The sequence below is a fragment of the Bidens hawaiensis genome, unplaced genomic scaffold (assembly GCF_021521415.1).
Source record: "Bidens hawaiensis isolate Kalapana, Puna unplaced genomic scaffold, B.hawaiensis_p1.1 tig00028432_1, whole genome shotgun sequence".
NCBI lineage: Eukaryota > Viridiplantae > Streptophyta > Magnoliopsida > Asterales > Asteraceae > Bidens > Bidens hawaiensis.
In genome coordinates this window covers 158,342-174,570 of record NW_027494634.1, presented here as the reverse complement: position 1 = coordinate 174,570, position 16,229 = coordinate 158,342, and the positions used below count along the sequence as shown (strand labels likewise).

General features: G+C 36.9%; 2 protein-coding genes and 1 pseudogene across 4 annotated transcripts; 2 read left to right on the top strand and 1 right to left on the bottom strand.

The window, feature by feature from the left end:
* The first annotated feature begins 5,602 nt into the window (after positions 1–5,602).
* Positions 5,603–6,258, top strand: LOC143576956 (uncharacterized). Its single transcript, XM_077060925.1, has 3 exons — positions 5,603–5,683; positions 5,745–5,996; positions 6,082–6,258. The coding sequence occupies exons 1-3, from the start codon at positions 5,603–5,605 to the stop codon at positions 6,256–6,258; spliced, it is 510 nt and encodes a 169-aa protein (XP_076917040.1).
* A 708-nt stretch (positions 6,259–6,966) lies between these two features.
* Positions 6,967–9,078, bottom strand: LOC143576945 (syntaxin-61-like). 2 transcript variants are annotated; one of them, XM_077060917.1, is made up of 7 exons: positions 8,951–9,078; positions 8,543–8,656; positions 8,011–8,124; positions 7,764–7,930; positions 7,536–7,626; positions 7,372–7,437; positions 6,967–7,286 (listed from the first exon to the last, which is right to left on the bottom strand). In XM_077060917.1, the coding sequence occupies exons 1-7, from the start codon at positions 9,002–9,004 to the stop codon at positions 7,176–7,178; spliced, it is 717 nt and encodes a 238-aa protein (XP_076917032.1). In that variant the 5' UTR covers positions 9,005–9,078; the 3' UTR covers positions 6,967–7,175. The 2 variants fall into 2 exon arrangements, with proteins under 2 accessions (XP_076917032.1, XP_076917033.1); XM_077060918.1 differs by lacking the exon at positions 8,951–9,078 and having other exon boundaries at positions 8,011–8,129.
* Positions 9,079–10,394: 1,316 nt separating this feature from the next.
* On the top strand, positions 10,395–16,114 carry LOC143576955 (ATP-dependent zinc metalloprotease FTSH 11, chloroplastic/mitochondrial-like; annotated as a pseudogene). Its single transcript, XR_013143030.1, has 18 exons — positions 10,395–10,424; positions 11,199–11,497; positions 12,095–12,248; positions 12,342–12,434; positions 12,546–12,634; positions 13,170–13,293; positions 13,423–13,542; positions 13,664–13,714; positions 13,979–14,040; positions 14,234–14,291; positions 14,385–14,510; positions 14,590–14,670; positions 14,766–14,889; positions 15,001–15,149; positions 15,234–15,515; positions 15,600–15,689; positions 15,761–15,814; positions 15,932–16,114. The product of XR_013143030.1 is annotated as an ATP-dependent zinc metalloprotease FTSH 11, chloroplastic/mitochondrial-like (transcript).
* The last annotated feature ends 115 nt before the right edge of the window (positions 16,115–16,229 follow it).

Genomic DNA, 16,229 nt, shown 5'->3' with positions numbered 1-16,229 from the left:
GAGTTCCATCTTGTTGGACAATCCCAATTAGGCCCCAACCATTGACAGTTAGCTTCTTCACAAAATTTTTTGTATCTTGAAAATGTTGAATTGTTGCTAAAAACATCTCGTAACATTCTTTTAAAATTGTTTCTTTGCGTTTCGATCACGTTTAACCCATCTTGCACGGCCAAGTTGATAATATGTGCAATGCATCGGCTATGAAAAAACGCTCCATCACAGATAGGTTTATACTTTAATTTTAAATGGCCAACCGCGGCCGTATTGTTGGACGCGTTATCAAACGATATTGAAAAGATTTTATCTTCAATCTTGTATTGTCGAATGACTTTATCCAAGAGTTTAAAAATATTTCTACCCGTGTGCGGGTAATCAAACAATTGAAACGCAACGGTTCGTTTCATCATTTGCCACGACCGGGGGTCAACCCAATGAGCCGTCACACAAATGTATGAGTCGGGCGAACCATTAGGTACCGACCACACATCCGTTGTTAAGTTCACACCAGTTTGTAAGTTTGAAAAGTATGAAATTAGTTCGGACTTAGCGTTTTTCCATGCTTTAAGACAATCTCTTCTAAGGGTCGAACGACTTACGTGTTGGTAGCGTGGTTGAACATACTTTTGCATCATCTCCGTGAATTGAGGGTTGTCGAAGTGGTTGAAAGGAAGTGATTGTTGAATCACAAAGTTGCCAAACTGTTGACGTACCGCTTCAAGGTCGTACGTAAACACCGTTCCTTGATTCGTCATCTCCGGCTGCGAACTACTTCCGGATTCGTCCTTCAAGACCTTGCAAGAGGGCTTTTCTACATGAGCTCTTAAACTGGAGTTTGCTTCTTTGTTATAAAACTTCAAACAATGTTTGCATCTAGCTTTTTGGGTTCCGTTAGACATTTCGCATAGGTCGAAATGTTGCCAAATATCTTGGTTTCGTTTCGTGGGGATGACCCGAACGACGGTTTCTCCCGTGTTCGAGGCACCCATGTTGACCGATGAAGCAGCACTTTGGGAGGCCATGATAATCGACTACGAATTAAGAGTGGTATACTCGAGTATGAAATAAACGACTACGAAAGAAGAGCGTTTGGAGTTGTATAATCGCGTATGAAATAAACGTTTAGAGCGTTTGGAGTTGTATAATCAAGTGTGATCTAACCAATACCCAACCTAAACTATATATAGATGTTTGTGGGGGTAAAATGGTAAAAAAACAAAAAAAAAACGGCTAAAAAACGGTCAAAAAAAAAAAAAAACGGCTATAAAGCCGTTTGGTAACGTTCGAAAACCGGTTTAACCGGTTAACCGGTTATTAAAAACCGGTTAACCGGTTTTTTTTTATAACGGTAATAAACCGGTTATTTTAAAAACCGGTTAACCGGTTTTTTAATAACCGGTTATTTAAAAAAACCGGTTTTTTTTATAACCGGTTATAAAACCGGTTTTGGCTCCAAAACGTATAACCGATACGTAAACCGGTTACGTAAACCGGTCAAACCGGTTTTTAAAAAAACCGGTTTTTAAAAAACCGGTTTCCGGTTGAACCGGCCAAACCGGTTCCGTAACCGGTTTTTTTGAACACCTCTAGTGTGGGGTGTGATGGTGGTCTGGTAGGAGCATGCTCTCCGATTCATCTCTGTTTCATCGCTTACTGTTTTCAGGTTCGATTTTGAAACCCTAGGTGGCAGTGGCGGTGACGATCGTCAGACTCATGGGTTTTTTTTTACTTTTCTGGGTTCAACTACTTATCCTGCCGATGTTTAAGTTAAGTTTACACTTTTATTTGCTTATCATAATAAGCTGGTGGAAGTTGTAATTGAGCTTTTAGTGTTACATTTAAATCTGTATACCCAAAGATATGCTTGCTGCATGTTTGGCTTGCATATATCCATACACCTTTTTAACTTTTTGTGTTTGTGGGTAGGATTTTGGTTGATTAATTACTTATTAAATTTGGGAATGAAAGATAACTTGGGCTTTGTTCATCATTGTGAATTCTGACATCTGTCATATGAAGAAATTGTGGATATTCAAAACTTTAGTCCGGTGGCTTTTGGTCGCGGGGTCTGTGGTGGCAATCGAATGGCAATGTTTGTTGATTAATTTCTTATTCTCTATGGTTTATGATGCATCGTACCCTGACATGGCAACATATGATGCCCCCGGACCCGAGTCTGTTTGTTTTGCACCTTTGATTATTGTGCTATGATGATGGTTTGAAACCGATTTGAGCACATATATGGAAGCTTGGATGTACTTTAGTGATTATAATTGGTCTGTGTGTTTCGCTATGATGACGATTCGTTATTTGGAACGGCAACACATGTTGCAACCGAAACGGATATCTGAGCAGAATGTCAATAGCCACGTATTAAGAGTAAGTTATTAAAGTGAAAAGGTAGCTGAGCTGTCGCTGGTCGTCAGAAATAAGCTTTTGTTTTCAGGCTACATGTTTTGCTATCAGTGTTTGCCCTTGGTATGATTCCGTAATTTTTTTGTCATTTAATCGATCGTTTGGGTGTTTCTTTTGTAGGCTTCAAGTTTGAAATCCATCTTTACTTTTGCAGGTAGCTGACTTAACCGAGGAAGCATACCTTGACAACATAATCAAGGTCGAACGAACTAAGTCTGCGTTATAGCGAGAAGGTTCAACTAGTGGACCAGGAGGCATCATATCACGAATTGGGAAAAAGGCAAAGTTTACAACCCTTATTGACGCCAACATACCACGCCACTACTTCAGCTTCGCTAGCCCTTAGCAGGTAAACAGCATCTAATTCTCCTTTTAATATAACAAAGTTCATATACAGTTCGGGAATTTTCTATTGGGTAAATTTTGGTTCAAGGTGTTAGGCTTTAACTCACATCCACTGTTGATATCTTTTTAAATTCATAGTTGCATTATTTGAATCACAAATGAATTGCTTCTGAACATGTAGTGACCCATTCATTTTAAAAGTCATACTGACACCAAGGCTACAAACATGGATGACAATCAAGAGTACATATCTGACATTGAAATAGAAACGCCTCACGTGATGCCTAAAGCAACACTTGATCCAAAACATTAGGTTTAAAGAGACAAATTCCAACTACAACATGTATACACTACAGTAAACCAAAATAATAACAATTACCAGCACACTCTAACCGAACCACTTCTTAAACAGGTTCAGCGGAAGGCAATAAGAGAATGTCGCAAACAATGCAACTGATTAGCATAAGTCAACAATTCTTTTGCTTCTCGAACACAAGGCAATAGCGATCCTGTAGACAAAGGCTGCAACAAAAATCGCAAAACGCTGCTAAACTAAAGTCACATTTTGTATATAGATAGCCACCTCCAGGAAAACATGCTCAGCCTTTTGATACAAAGCAGCATAGGGCTATAATATTATGTAACTGGTACTCAAACCAACTCTACATCATTTTGTAACTAACATTAATGACTTATGATGCAATTTGTCAATACCTATACAAAACCAAGTCCATACCAAAACCAGAGTTTCTTTCCTTCGTCACACTTCTAAGTCACCACCGAGCTCATCACTACCCCGTGTAATGCACAGGTCATATTTCCGAATCAATCAAGTGTTTTTTTTGCGGGTTTTATACTTATAAAAAAGTGGTCGAAACTGAGTGTAATCAAAAGTGTTTTTTTTCGGGCTTTATACTTATAAAAAAGTGGTCGAAACTGAGTGTTACACATCTGTTACGGCGGGTCTAAATCCTAGTTAATATTAATATATAACATTATAATCAAATCATTTAGAGCTATCTCAACTCACATTCACATTTCTATTGCATATGCACCAGCACCTCCTCTTGTTAACTTATAAGCAACTAGAGTGTTCCCGACGCGCTTTGCGCGGGGAACTCGACAACGGACTCGCGTATTAAAACATGAATACGCAAACACATCGTATTTAATATCACTTCGGCACAACAAAATAAAAGTTTATCTAACTATCAAAAGGACTTGGTTGGTATTGGCTCGGTTCATTACGGCATTGATGTGTACCGACAGTCGGTATGTGGTTACAATACAAAAAAAATATTCTATTGCGAAAAAAACTCCGTTTTCGTCGGAACTTACATAATTTGTTGCGAATACAACTTCGATTTAACGGCATGACATATAAAATATCGTATGCTAAAGATTACCAAAGAATTAATAACTTAAATGTATAAGTAATAACAAAAAACTATAAGGGAAGGAAAACACATGTTAAGTTACATACTAAACCATGAAAATTTTGGGATGCTAAAGTGAAAAGTAAACAAAGTTTAGCAAAAAGAAATGCCATGGATCAAAACTAAAATAAAATAATTTAAAACTTGGGAGGACTAAATTGAAACAATATAAAATTCAAGGACTAAGGTGCAAAATTATACTATATATTAGATTAAAGGAACACTGTAGGAGTGTTTCTCCTTTAATATATAGTATAATATTCCGGAACAAGTTGGACCAGAATTAAAAACCAGATGATAAAATATTTGTTTATATAAATACAAAAAAACTCGTCTAAATATTGTTTAAATAATAATAATAAGACCGTTCTTTGTGGAGGGGCTTCATCGGCCTTCCACATCATTGCCTAATTAGAAAGAGAACTTTAAAGTCCTTCTCCACGACGCCCTGCTGTGGTTTAAAACTTCTTCGTATATGTATGTGATATGAGAGAGAGAGAGTGAAAAGAGGATGACCCATCAAAATTCTCAAACCGTTTGTCTTCGTATTACTACTTCACCCTTATGCCGTCCTCCAAAGATGCCCTCTCTATGGTGTTTGGGGCTTTGGCGCCCACTTTAAAGCCCATAAATATGGTCAAATAATAATAATAATAATAATAATAATAATAATATGTTTTGAGGGTTTCCTTTTACTGTGAGAGAAATGGGGATGAATGAGGTATGGATTTATGCTAGATATAGAAATGAAGCAACAGCAAGTGCCACGTGTGAGATGCATGACACCAGTCGCCACGTAACCCCGACTCTGACTCTTTCGCACTCTCACTGATCTTCTCTGCACTTCAGATCGATCTATTGCCGGTTCGTAAAAACATCAATTAATAATATTATTATTATAATGGTGAAGCTGGCGACGGCGCGAGAGAGCCGGAAGTACGGATCACGGCGGCGAAGGGAGGGATCGGAGTACATGAACGCCGGACTTTACTTGTTCTCGACGATCGTTTTGCTGTGTGGCTTTGTGGCGCAGTTGTCCAAGGAGGCCAAATCAGGACTAGGGCTGATAGTCATAGTGAACATACATGATCTCATTGCACATCTCGCCGGCATTCATTACCGCTTCCGCCTGATGCACCTCGATACTCAGCTTCTCTTTGTCGAAGTCACCGTTCCCGCCCTTCAGGCGTTCGGCGGCCTCTTACTTTTCACCGCGCTTCTTCTTCTCGTCCTTCAGCTATAATAACCTCGAAACGAACCGCTTATCTTTGGCCGCAAACTGCATACATTTTATCTTTTAAAAAACAATCTCGCATCTTAGACTCTTGACAAGCCTAATGCATTTTATCGTTAAGATTTTTATCTAAATATATAAAAATAATTAGAAATGTATGTAAACAATTTAATAAATGATACATGAGTTGAGCCTGATCTCGAGCTTGAAAAAATCACTCACGGGCTTGGCTCAGCTCGTTTACACTCCTATTCAGGTACTCTTTGCGCATTGTTTAGTTCTACCAAATGATTCTGATTTTTATTTCTCGTGCGTAGGTAGATAGGGGATTTGGTTATGATAAGATTGAGAGGCATGTTCTTAACTTGCTTGTTGCTGGCACTTCCTTATGGGCAGTAGGCTCTATACATAATTCATGCCAGATTTACGAGCACGCAGACGGGAAAGTTCAAATATTGCAACATAGTGTCCAAATACCCTTCTTGATGAGCAGTTTGTTGTTTTTGGCGGGAGCAGTTGTTAATTTTATGGACCAAGTTGGACATAGACATCATGGTTTTAACTTGTTGGTATGTTTGTTTATACTTCTTAATTGCAGGTACATAGAAAGAAAAGGAAAGAGGCTTAACATCGGTTTTGATGTGGTATGTGCAGAGCTATAGATGGGTATGGATAGGGATGACAGCGAGTTCGTTTTTGGTGATTGGGGGATTAACAAATGTAGTTAAAGTGGTGATGATGTTACATATGGGAGGAATAAACTTGGAGAAGCTTCGAGGCGGAGCACAAGAGCAGCTTGTCCTAGAAGCAGAAGAGAGGTTTCTTCTGTAATTACCGGACCAAACGAAACCAAACCAACCCATTCTTTGCTTACTTGATCATTCATGATTCATGATCAAGTGCGGCCTTGTCCCTGTTAGGACGACTTGTTTCCATTATCTCACGTAGATTGTAGGAATTGTTTGATCAGTGACTGAAATTTTGAAGTTACTTTTAGTCACTACTGCATGATTGCAATTGCAAACAATACAAGACACAATAACTGTCACAAATGTCAAAAATAATCTGAAAGAAAACATCCCTGGTTTTTTTTTCCAATATAAGACATCATACTGCGTAGATCCAAGAAAACCCAAACAGATAAAATGATGAACAGAACGATCAAGGACAGAATCATCATAAATTGGCCCTTGGAACCAGCCGCCCTCATAACTACAGGCACTTTTTTCTGCAGGCGTTCAAAAATTGCAATCCAACAGTTAAAATGTGACAGTTTTAATTGAACAAATGCTTCTTAATAATAAAAAGCTTAAAGAGCTTCCCTGAACAAAATCGAGTGGATTAGATGATCTCTAAGCCAGACAAGTTCTATAATTAATAGTGGCGTTTCATAAAGAGAGAATGCAGATCAACATGTGCTTCGTGTTCATAATAATAATGTTAACGAAAAGATGATGGCATAAAGGTGAAGAGTTGAGAAAACAAGCCTGTCACTCAGAAAACAATTGGTATCTTACATAATGGAAAACAAACCATCTATCAGTTTCTGCCAGTATAAGACATAATTATTACTCTCTGTATTCAAAATATAAACCTCAGAAACCAATTCCAAGTACAAGTAATGAAAGCACAACCGATACAATACAAGCGTTCCGAGTTTACAATATCAATATCACAAAGAAATGTGCCGACCAAAAGTCTATTGAGCACACAACATACTCTGTAGAATCATGCTAATAGTGTCAAGTCTAGGTGAAGAAAACCAAAACAAATAAAATGATGAACAGAACGATCAAAAACAGAATCATCATAAATTGGCCCTTGGCACTCGCCTTCTTCATAACTACAGCCACCTTTTTCTGCAGGCATTCAAAAATTGCAAACCTATCGTTAAAATGTGATTGATTTAGCGGAACCAATGTTTCTGAATAATAGAAAACTCACCTGAACAAAATCGAGCCGATTAGAAGTGCTATCCATCTCTGAACCCAATTCTTCTATAATTTTTTCCTGCATAGTATTAACATTTTTAATTTTGGTGTGTTTCATTATGAGTGATCCATTATGTAAATGCATACAAAGATATATATGAGAAGGATCTCAATCACCTGTGCAATGAGTTCATCATGTATCGTAAGCCCAACAAATCCGATCCTTTCTACACTTGCACTTAGCTCATCCAGCTCTTCGTCTTGTCGCCTGGAGGTTCGCCATTACAAGGAAAAATCAGTCAATTGACAGAAAAGAATGTTATTTAATGTGAAGTATAACGAATGCTTTCTTTCGATTTTTTTTCAAACGGATCTGTAATGAAGAAAAGGGAAACAGAATATTACTTGATGAGAAGCATCTGCCTGTCTGATTCAGAAGATATGAAATCATCATTATCTACAGCAGCATATGTAGTGGTCCTATCCTGCTGATGACTCTTTGGCATTCGCATTAGTTCTTGGCGCATCCCACCAAAGTTTGAACTGCTCACTGTCTTCTTAATATTGCCCACCTAATTATATTATATGACATTAGACATTAATATCAACTGCAAAATAAAACACGTGCATTCATAAAAAGAAAGTGTCTTACCTGAACCCGAGCAGTACTAGTCCACTTTCTTCTCTTATCAAGCTCAACTTCATTGATGCCGTACAAAGAAGGGTCTCTGGCTGCTACAGATATAGCCTTTTCCAGCTCATCCACCTTCCCTATCACGAAAACCAATTTTCAGTACTGGACAAACAAAATTATCCACCAGACATGAGCTTTTAGATGAAAAATTCAATATTCAAAAACAATGACCATATAAAGCATGGCTATCTTCCACTAATCTCCTATACACAAGCTAACTGATTATGGTATTTGGTAAATACTAAAGTTTCAGCATCAACCAATTAACCTCAAAGTCAAAAGACACCAGTATAACAACTTTTTACAGAAATGTCATTTGATTTCAGTTGATTCCCTACAGCTTGTGTGCAGAAAGAGGTGAAAAGAGAACACTATAATTTGAAATGCGCAATAAAGTTTTTAATGTTATTTGAGATACTCAGATGGAAACACTCGATTGATTTTCAGAAAACAAGAAACATGATTTGTTAATTGCATTTCAGATGCATACCTGCCATTCAATGCTCTCACAGTTGGAAAGGAGTTCTTTTGTGAGTCGGGATTGCTCACCACTTGCCACAGGGATGTGTTCCCATTGATGAAAGGTAGCTTGCAGCTTATCAATCTAACAGCAAAAAAAATATAGTAAAAGGTAGATAATTAGACTGCCAATTAACTTGACAGTAGCCCATCCAACAAAAACAAAAGTAAACAGATTCTAGTACAAGATATTGAGACAACAGAAAGGATTTCCCTATTAACATAAATTCATGTTTTATTAGCAGTAGTGCAAGAGTCATATTCAAAAGAAGACAGGTTGGCGTTGGCATCCAAATCACATAATTGGGATCTATTATCAGGTAGGCGTAAAGCGAGATTATCCTTAAAAATGTAAAAAAAAAAAAAAATTGTAACTTACAGAGTCTTGAATCTCGTCCTTTACGATGTAGAATGGATCCTGAGCTGAAGACATGTTTAAAGCAAACTAGAATGAGATCATCAATTTTGGGGTGTTCAGTTGTAGATATGATATGATGATCCCTGCTTTGGAGTCCTAAGTAGAATAAACAGACACACAGACAATTAGACGGTCGTTTACAAAAGTGAAATGAGTAGGTGGTTTATATGAAGCTGCTGAGGGAGAATTTGCATAGATATATATATCTATGACAATTCAACTAAGGCAGCCAGGTCCATCTAACTGACACTAAACCTAATTTGTAGCTAGAAGGAGTATGTATGAGATCTAAATAATATGATTGATGATGAAAAACTAAGTGGCTGGCAATCAATAAATATATTACACTAGGCATATGTTAATAAACAGGTGATTGAAATAAATAGGGATTAATATTCCTTCCTTCCAGAATAACCTAATTAAACAACAAAGAAAGAATGAAAATAAGAAGAGAGACGATTACCAGATCGATCTATACCGATGCCGACTTTTCTTCTTCCCCGATCTGCTTGTTTACCAGTTTCTTGTTGATATTTATTTATTATTTCGATGATGATGAAATGAAATGAAATGAAATCCAATTTTTGTTTCTTGAGAAAAACTAAATTACAAACAGCCCCTTGTAACTGGATTTTGGGCCTTGGGTTCACTCGGACCGGGTATTTTAGGAACCAATTTTAGGTATGGTTAACAAAAGTCAAAATCGGTTCCGAGTATAGTTGGATATTTGACCGGATTTTCTGGGTTTCGGGTAAGGCTAGGTCGGGTTTTAATCGGGGTAAAGGTTGAACCGGTTTCCGGCGGGTCGAGTTCCTGTACAAGTCTGGGGAGAAACCCAATACCAGACCGTACCCACGGGCCAGGTACGGGTAGGAACCGGTTCTGAGTCATGTTCGGAACCGGGTATTTTGTACACTTATATGTCGTACGTACTTACTTATTATGTGGTTAGCTAGTTTGGTTGCATTAATGTGAACTACTTCTATTGCGGAGAAGATTTATTAAGAAGAGGGGTTGATTGACCTATATGTGAATGTTCGACCCCTTTGTACAAGATCGAATATGTATACTCGAGGATTATATATAAAAACATTTATATCTTATGAAGAAAAGCAAAAGGATAACTAATATAGTGTTTTGGTTTTTTCTAACTTATTTTAGGTTGTGATATATATTAATCCTAGAGTTAAATTCTATGTCGTGCCACAAACTGTTTCATTATATATAATTACCAAGCTAGAAAAGTGACATGAATTAAGGTTATTTTATTTTAAGTTATTGCTTTTTTTTCTTCCTAATGTTTAAACCAGATAAGTTATGCACATCATTTATTATAGTGAATCCTAGTATCGTAGGGATTAACTCAAACTAGTACTGGTTGGTTTTCTATCACACCCTCAATGCAATGCACGGTTTGAATGCAACTAGTCAAGAGGTTTGTGAGCAGAGGTGAGCAAATAAAATGATTAATCGAACCAACCCAAAAAACGAACCGAAACTCAACTGATTATGTAGAAACCAGTTTGAAACCGTAGGTTCTGAACCGGTTTGTAACTTTCTCTACCAAAACCGGTTAGCCAAAGCGAAACCGACCAAGATCGGACAAAACTAATCAAAACCTGAACCGAAACTGATCGTAATCAGGTCAAGAAACCGGTTTTAACCAGAACCGAAACTGATCATAACCATTGACTTTTATTGACCGAACCGAACTGAACCAGTTTTAACCCAAACCGGTTCAGAGTTTTAAATCGATGTATGCAGCTCTAGTTGTGTGGTGAGGTAAATTTGTGAAAGAAAATATGCATAGCGCGTATTCGTTCCCAAATAATGAATCTATCGAAAGAAAGAAAGAAAGAAAATATATATATAAATTGAAAAAAGAGTAGGATAAGTAGAAAACAGCCAGAAGACAAGACAAGAGCGCCAAGGTGAGTCATATCATCGGAGATAAGGTTCTGTTTCGGGTGGCTCTCTTTTATTTAATTTAATAATAATTTCCGTCCGGCAAGGCAAAACTAATCTGCAGCTCCACCAATACTTTCATAACAATAAACCCTAATTAATTAATATGTCTGCTCTTCAAGCCTTTCTCATCTGTAAACCCCCAATTGCATCCACTCTACTCCATCGCCCAACAACCCTACAACTTCGCTCTTTCAATTTCAATTCTGCCTTTTCTTCTTCAACTTTTTGTTATCGCATAAAGCACCGGCCATTGGATCAAAATAATCTTGATTCTTCTAATCTTCTTCCGGATTCAGAGGAGGATGCCCAGAATAATGAAACTGACAAGAAAAATGCCAACTTTCCATTGTTTGTGTTTTTGATGGGATTGCTTGCAAGGATGAAGGCTGGATTTCACAGAATAAAGCTCTTGTTTTTATCCAATGGGTGGCCTTTTTGGCGCCAAGAGAAGAGGTTAGAGCTCTTGCTTTCTGAAGCTGACTTGAATCCTAAGGATGCTGCCAAGCAGACTGCTTTGTTGGTTGAGCTCAATAAACACAGGTGATGATGAACTTCAAAAATAAAAAAAATAATTCTTTTTAAGAATAAATTCATTGACTTGAATATTTTCTTGCTGTTTTTGGGAATGAGAAAGATTATGATATGTTAGGTGTATTTGTCTACTGTTTGAAAGTGATTAGTTATTGCTACTTCAAATAATTAGACTGACTGTTTGATTAAAGCTGGGGACAATCATGTAATTTACATCTGTCTTCACAATTAGTTTTCAAATAACCATAAAAGCATAATTATAATCACTTATGCCCTAACACTCATGTTGCTGTAATCATTTTTTACTTTCCTTCAAGGCACATTACACTGCTAACCTGAATAAAGCAAATAGATTTTGTATAATGCTTTATTATTCTGTCATCTTTTGATGTTACCGATGGATAATCTTTTAAAAGGTAGGCCGACCTTACGATTTTTCAGAAATAATGTGATCTTGGTGTTTTACATGTACACATTTTCTTTTACTGTTGGTGACGCCTTGTGACTTTTGAATGCTTTCATTTATGTCTAAATAGATAGTCATAAAAGAAGGTATATTATTATTATTATTATTACTATCATCATCAACATCAATTTTATTTTCAGCCCGGAGTCTGTTATAAGGCGTTTTGAGCAAAGGCAGTATGCAGTAGACAGTAGAGGAGTTGCAGAATATATTCGAGCTTTGGTAGCCACTAATGCCATTGCTGATTATCTTCCTGATGAGCAATCTGGAAAGCCTTCCGGTCTTCCTGCGCTAGTAAGTACTTCTTTTTGTAAAGCATTCCGTTATAATGATATTAAGATATTGTAAGTGGTCCATAATAATGTGTGCTTTACAATCTACTTTCAGTTACAAGAACTGAAGCAACGGGCATCAGGAAATTTAGATGAGTCATTTTTAAATCCTGGCATATCTGAGAGGCAGCCATTGCATGTAATGATGGTGAGACTTCATTTGTATATGAATTTCGGCCCGTTTCCGCAGGACCACTATCCTTGTTTTTCTATGATAAAGGGGGATTGTTGTTTGACTTTAGGGCTTTCTTGTTTGTAGGTTGATCCTAAAGCATCAAACAGATCATCACGTTTTGCACAGGAGCTCATATCAACAATCTTATTCACTGTTGCTATTGGCTTAATGTGGTATGAGTTTCTCCTCAATTATCTGTGCCTTTTTATGGTTTTGCTTAGTGTTTCAAGATAATGAATAGATTATGAGAAGTGGCTATAGACTCATTCTATTTATCTCCTAGTATTGTGACACCTCTTGATTACTGGCAACAATTTGAACTCATTTATTTGTGCACGGGCCTATGGATAGCTGGTCAAATGGGTAAACCTTGAAAAGTTAGCTGAAAAACATTATAATCATGTTGAAATGATTTTTGACAAAAGTATTCATAAATTTTACATACTCTACTCACAACTTTCCCTGAAGAAAAATGGATCATTAATTTTATAAAAAGGCTGTATTCATAGTTACTATACTAATTATCAATGGAGGACAAAAAACTGTTAGTCGGGTCAGTGCCACCTATTTTTAGTCTGGACCTTTCTGGTCCATTACTAAATCTGCTCATTTTGCCACCTATACTCTTGGTAACAGCATGTTGCATGCTAGTTTGTTTCATTTTCTGTTGGATTATTGTTGAAGTAAAGTTGTTTTTCCCTTCGTCAGGGTAATGGGTGCTGCTGCACTTCAAAAGTATGTTGGAGGTTTAGGTGGTATAGGAGCTTCTGGTGTTGGTTCAAGTTCTTCTTACTCCCCAAAAGAGTCACACAAAGAAATAGCACCTGAGAAGGTTTATCTATCCCTTCAGTTATATTGTGTTTCATGTTTTCTAGTAGTAGATTTTTTTTCCTTTTTTTACATTTGCATCTATTAAGCTAACAAATGTGTAACCTCTTTATTATGAAATGGTTTTGTGCAGAGCGTAAAAACATTTAAGGATGTCAAAGGTTGTGATGATGCGAAACAAGAGCTTGAGGAAGTTGTGGAGTACCTAAAGAATCCTGGGAAGTTTACTCGACTTGGGGGAAAGTTACCAAAGGTTTGTATATATATATATGATATAAACTTGATACTTGTGTTAAAAATTGTTTTGCTTTTAAAATATGTCTCTTGTTGATGTATTTTAGTGATAAGAAGCCTTCTACTGGATCATTTTGCAGGGGATACTTTTGACTGGCGCACCTGGAACAGGAAAAACTCTACTTGCCAAGGTCAGTTTGTACATGATGTTCGTTTTTGCGGTGATTTTTAAGAATTCACTTTGACCATTTGGTAATGCCACTATGCGTAGCCTGTATTTGTAAACTGTTCCAGTTCCAGGCATATTATTTGCATATCTGCAAATTGTGTACTCATTTGATACAATCACATCATTCTCTTGCGTGCCTCTCTAATAAATCTGCATGTTATTAATAGATTGGCACTTTCTCTCTAAGTACTTTCTTTTCACAAATTGTAAATTCTGATTGTTAAAGGCAATTGCTGGAGAAGCAGGAGTTCCTTTTTTCTACAGAGCAGGTTCTGAGTTTGAGGAAATGTAAGTATTTTTATTTTTTTTGGTGTGTAGTTTTTTCATGATTTGTATATTTGAGAGTTTGGAATATGAAGTCCAACATAACAAGTTTCATGAGCAGTTGTATTAAATTGATAAACAGTAATTTATTTTTTACAGATGGATAAAGGCTATTTGCTGAATACTGAATATTTTTATGTTTCTTTGCCAATGTTAGGTTTGTTGGAGTTGGTGCTCGGAGGGTGAGATCCCTGTTTCAAGCAGCAAAGAAAAAGGTTCGTCTTTTTTGAATCTAATTCTACTTCAGGATGGTTGCTTTAAATGTTTTAATTGTTACCGAATATTGTTTTTTGCTCACACTATTTCAGGCTCCTTGCATCATTTTTATTGATGAAATAGATGCTGTTGGATAGACTCGGAAGCAGTGGGAAGGCCACACAAAGAAAACACTGCATCAACTGCTTGTGGAAATGGATGGGTTTGAACAAAATGAGGTACATGCAACGACCTCAATATCTTTTCTTTATATGCTTTAGCCTTTTTTTCTATCTTATAGAAATTGTTTTTATTCAGGGCATTATTTTGATGGCTGCAACAAATTTGCCTGATATTCTTGATCCAGCTTTAACAAGACCTGGTAGATTTGATAGGCATGTAAGTTTGCTAACATTCTATAATGAAAGCTTTTGTTATTTTTGTTATGATATATGTACCTTTTCTTTTTCTAACATGATGGATATTGTTTTCAGATTGTTGTTCAAAATCCAGATGTGAAGGGTCGTCAGGAGATTCTGGATTTGTAGGATAAACCACTTGCTGATGATGTTGATGTGAAGGCAATTGCACGTGGTACGCCAGGGTTCAATGGGGCAGGTATGCTTCTACATTATAATAACTTGACTCACAATGCTACTATCAAATTCTTTATGCTTGATTCGTTAGTACTTAATTGAGAATCTTAACTGTTTTTTTTCCCTTGAATAGACTTGGCAAACTTGGTCAATGTTGCTGCCATAAAGGCTGCTGTTGAAGGTGCCGAGAAACTAAACGCAGCCCAATTGGAGTTTGCAAAGGACAGAATAATTATGGGTACAGAACGCAAAACTATGTTCTTATCCGAAGATTCAAAAAAGGTACCTCCTTTGTTTTTTTTTTCTTTAATGTTGTTTTAACTTTTGGTTCTAATGTTCTTATAATGACATGGTGGGTTATTGCAGCTGACTGCTTATCACGAGAGTGGTCATGCAATAGTTGCCTTGAATACGGATGGCGCACATCCAATTCATAAGGCAACAATCATGCCCCGTGGGTCTGCTTTGGGAATGGTTACTCAGCTTCCGTCAAATGATGAGACATCCATAAGCAAAAAGCAATTATTGGCACGTCTTGATGTTTGCATGGGTGGACGGGTTGCAGAAGAGCTTATCTTTGGCCGTGACCATATTACTACTGGTGCTAGTAGTGATCTTCAGTCTGCTACAGAACTTGCTCAATATATGGTATTTCACTCATCTCATGTTTTTTCCTTTTTTTATTTTATTCATGTTATTCTTATTATGCATGTATATTTTACTGTATGAAAGGTATCATCTTGTGGTATGAGTGATGTTATTGGTCCAGTTCATATTAAAGAGAGACCAGGGTCTGAGATGCAGTCGCGCATTGATGCAGAAGTATGTTTCAAGCAACCTCATACATTAAAGATCTTTTTTTTTTCATTACTGAACTTTTCATGGTTTTACAGGTCGTCAAACTTCTAAAGGACGCTTACGAACGAGTGAAATCGTTACTAAAAAAGGTTTGTGTATCAAGGTTCCATCTATGGTCCTAATTTTGATCAGTTTCGTTAATTCTAGCCTTTACATAGATAGATATAATATTAATCGCAGTCTAAAAGTTTGGTTTTGTTTTCCAGCATGAGAAGTCGTTGCACACTTTAGCAAACGCACTGCTGGAATACGAGACACTAAATGCAGAAGAAATAAAGCGGATTCTTGAACAAGGGCAAGGGGTTATATCTGATGAAGTATTGCAACAAGATGAAGGAGAACTTGTATTGGCATAACAGAAACAGGTAATTCTTGTGATTTTTAATTAATGGGGATAGGGACTATGTACAGTGTTTGTATACAAAAACCAATTATTTATTCAAAGATGTTGCAATTCTTACCATATCACTAACATTGCCTTTGTCAATTGCTCATACATGTAGA

Bases quoted from the DNA above. Each gene is read 5' to 3' on its own strand.
- LOC143576956 (XM_077060925.1), top strand. From the start codon at position 5,603: ATGATACATGAGTTGAGCCTGATCTCGAGCTTGAAAAAATCACTCACG. The intron at 5,684-5,744 runs GTACTCTTTGCG...TCTCGTGCGTAG, and splicing joins TCGTTTACACTCCTATTCAG to GTAGATAGGGGATTTGGTTA. The intron at 5,997-6,081 runs GTATGTTTGTTT...TGGTATGTGCAG, and splicing joins ATCATGGTTTTAACTTGTTG to AGCTATAGATGGGTATGGAT.
- LOC143576945 (XM_077060917.1), bottom strand. From the start codon at position 9,004: ATGTCTTCAGCTCAGGATCCATTCTACATCGTAAAGGACGAGATTCAA. The intron at 8,657-8,950 runs GTAAGTTACAAT...TTTTGCTGTTAG, and splicing joins AGGACGAGATTCAAGACTCT to ATTGATAAGCTGCAAGCTAC. The intron at 7,931-8,010 runs GTAAGACACTTT...TAATATAATTAG, and splicing joins CTAGTACTGCTCGGGTTCAG to GTGGGCAATATTAAGAAGAC.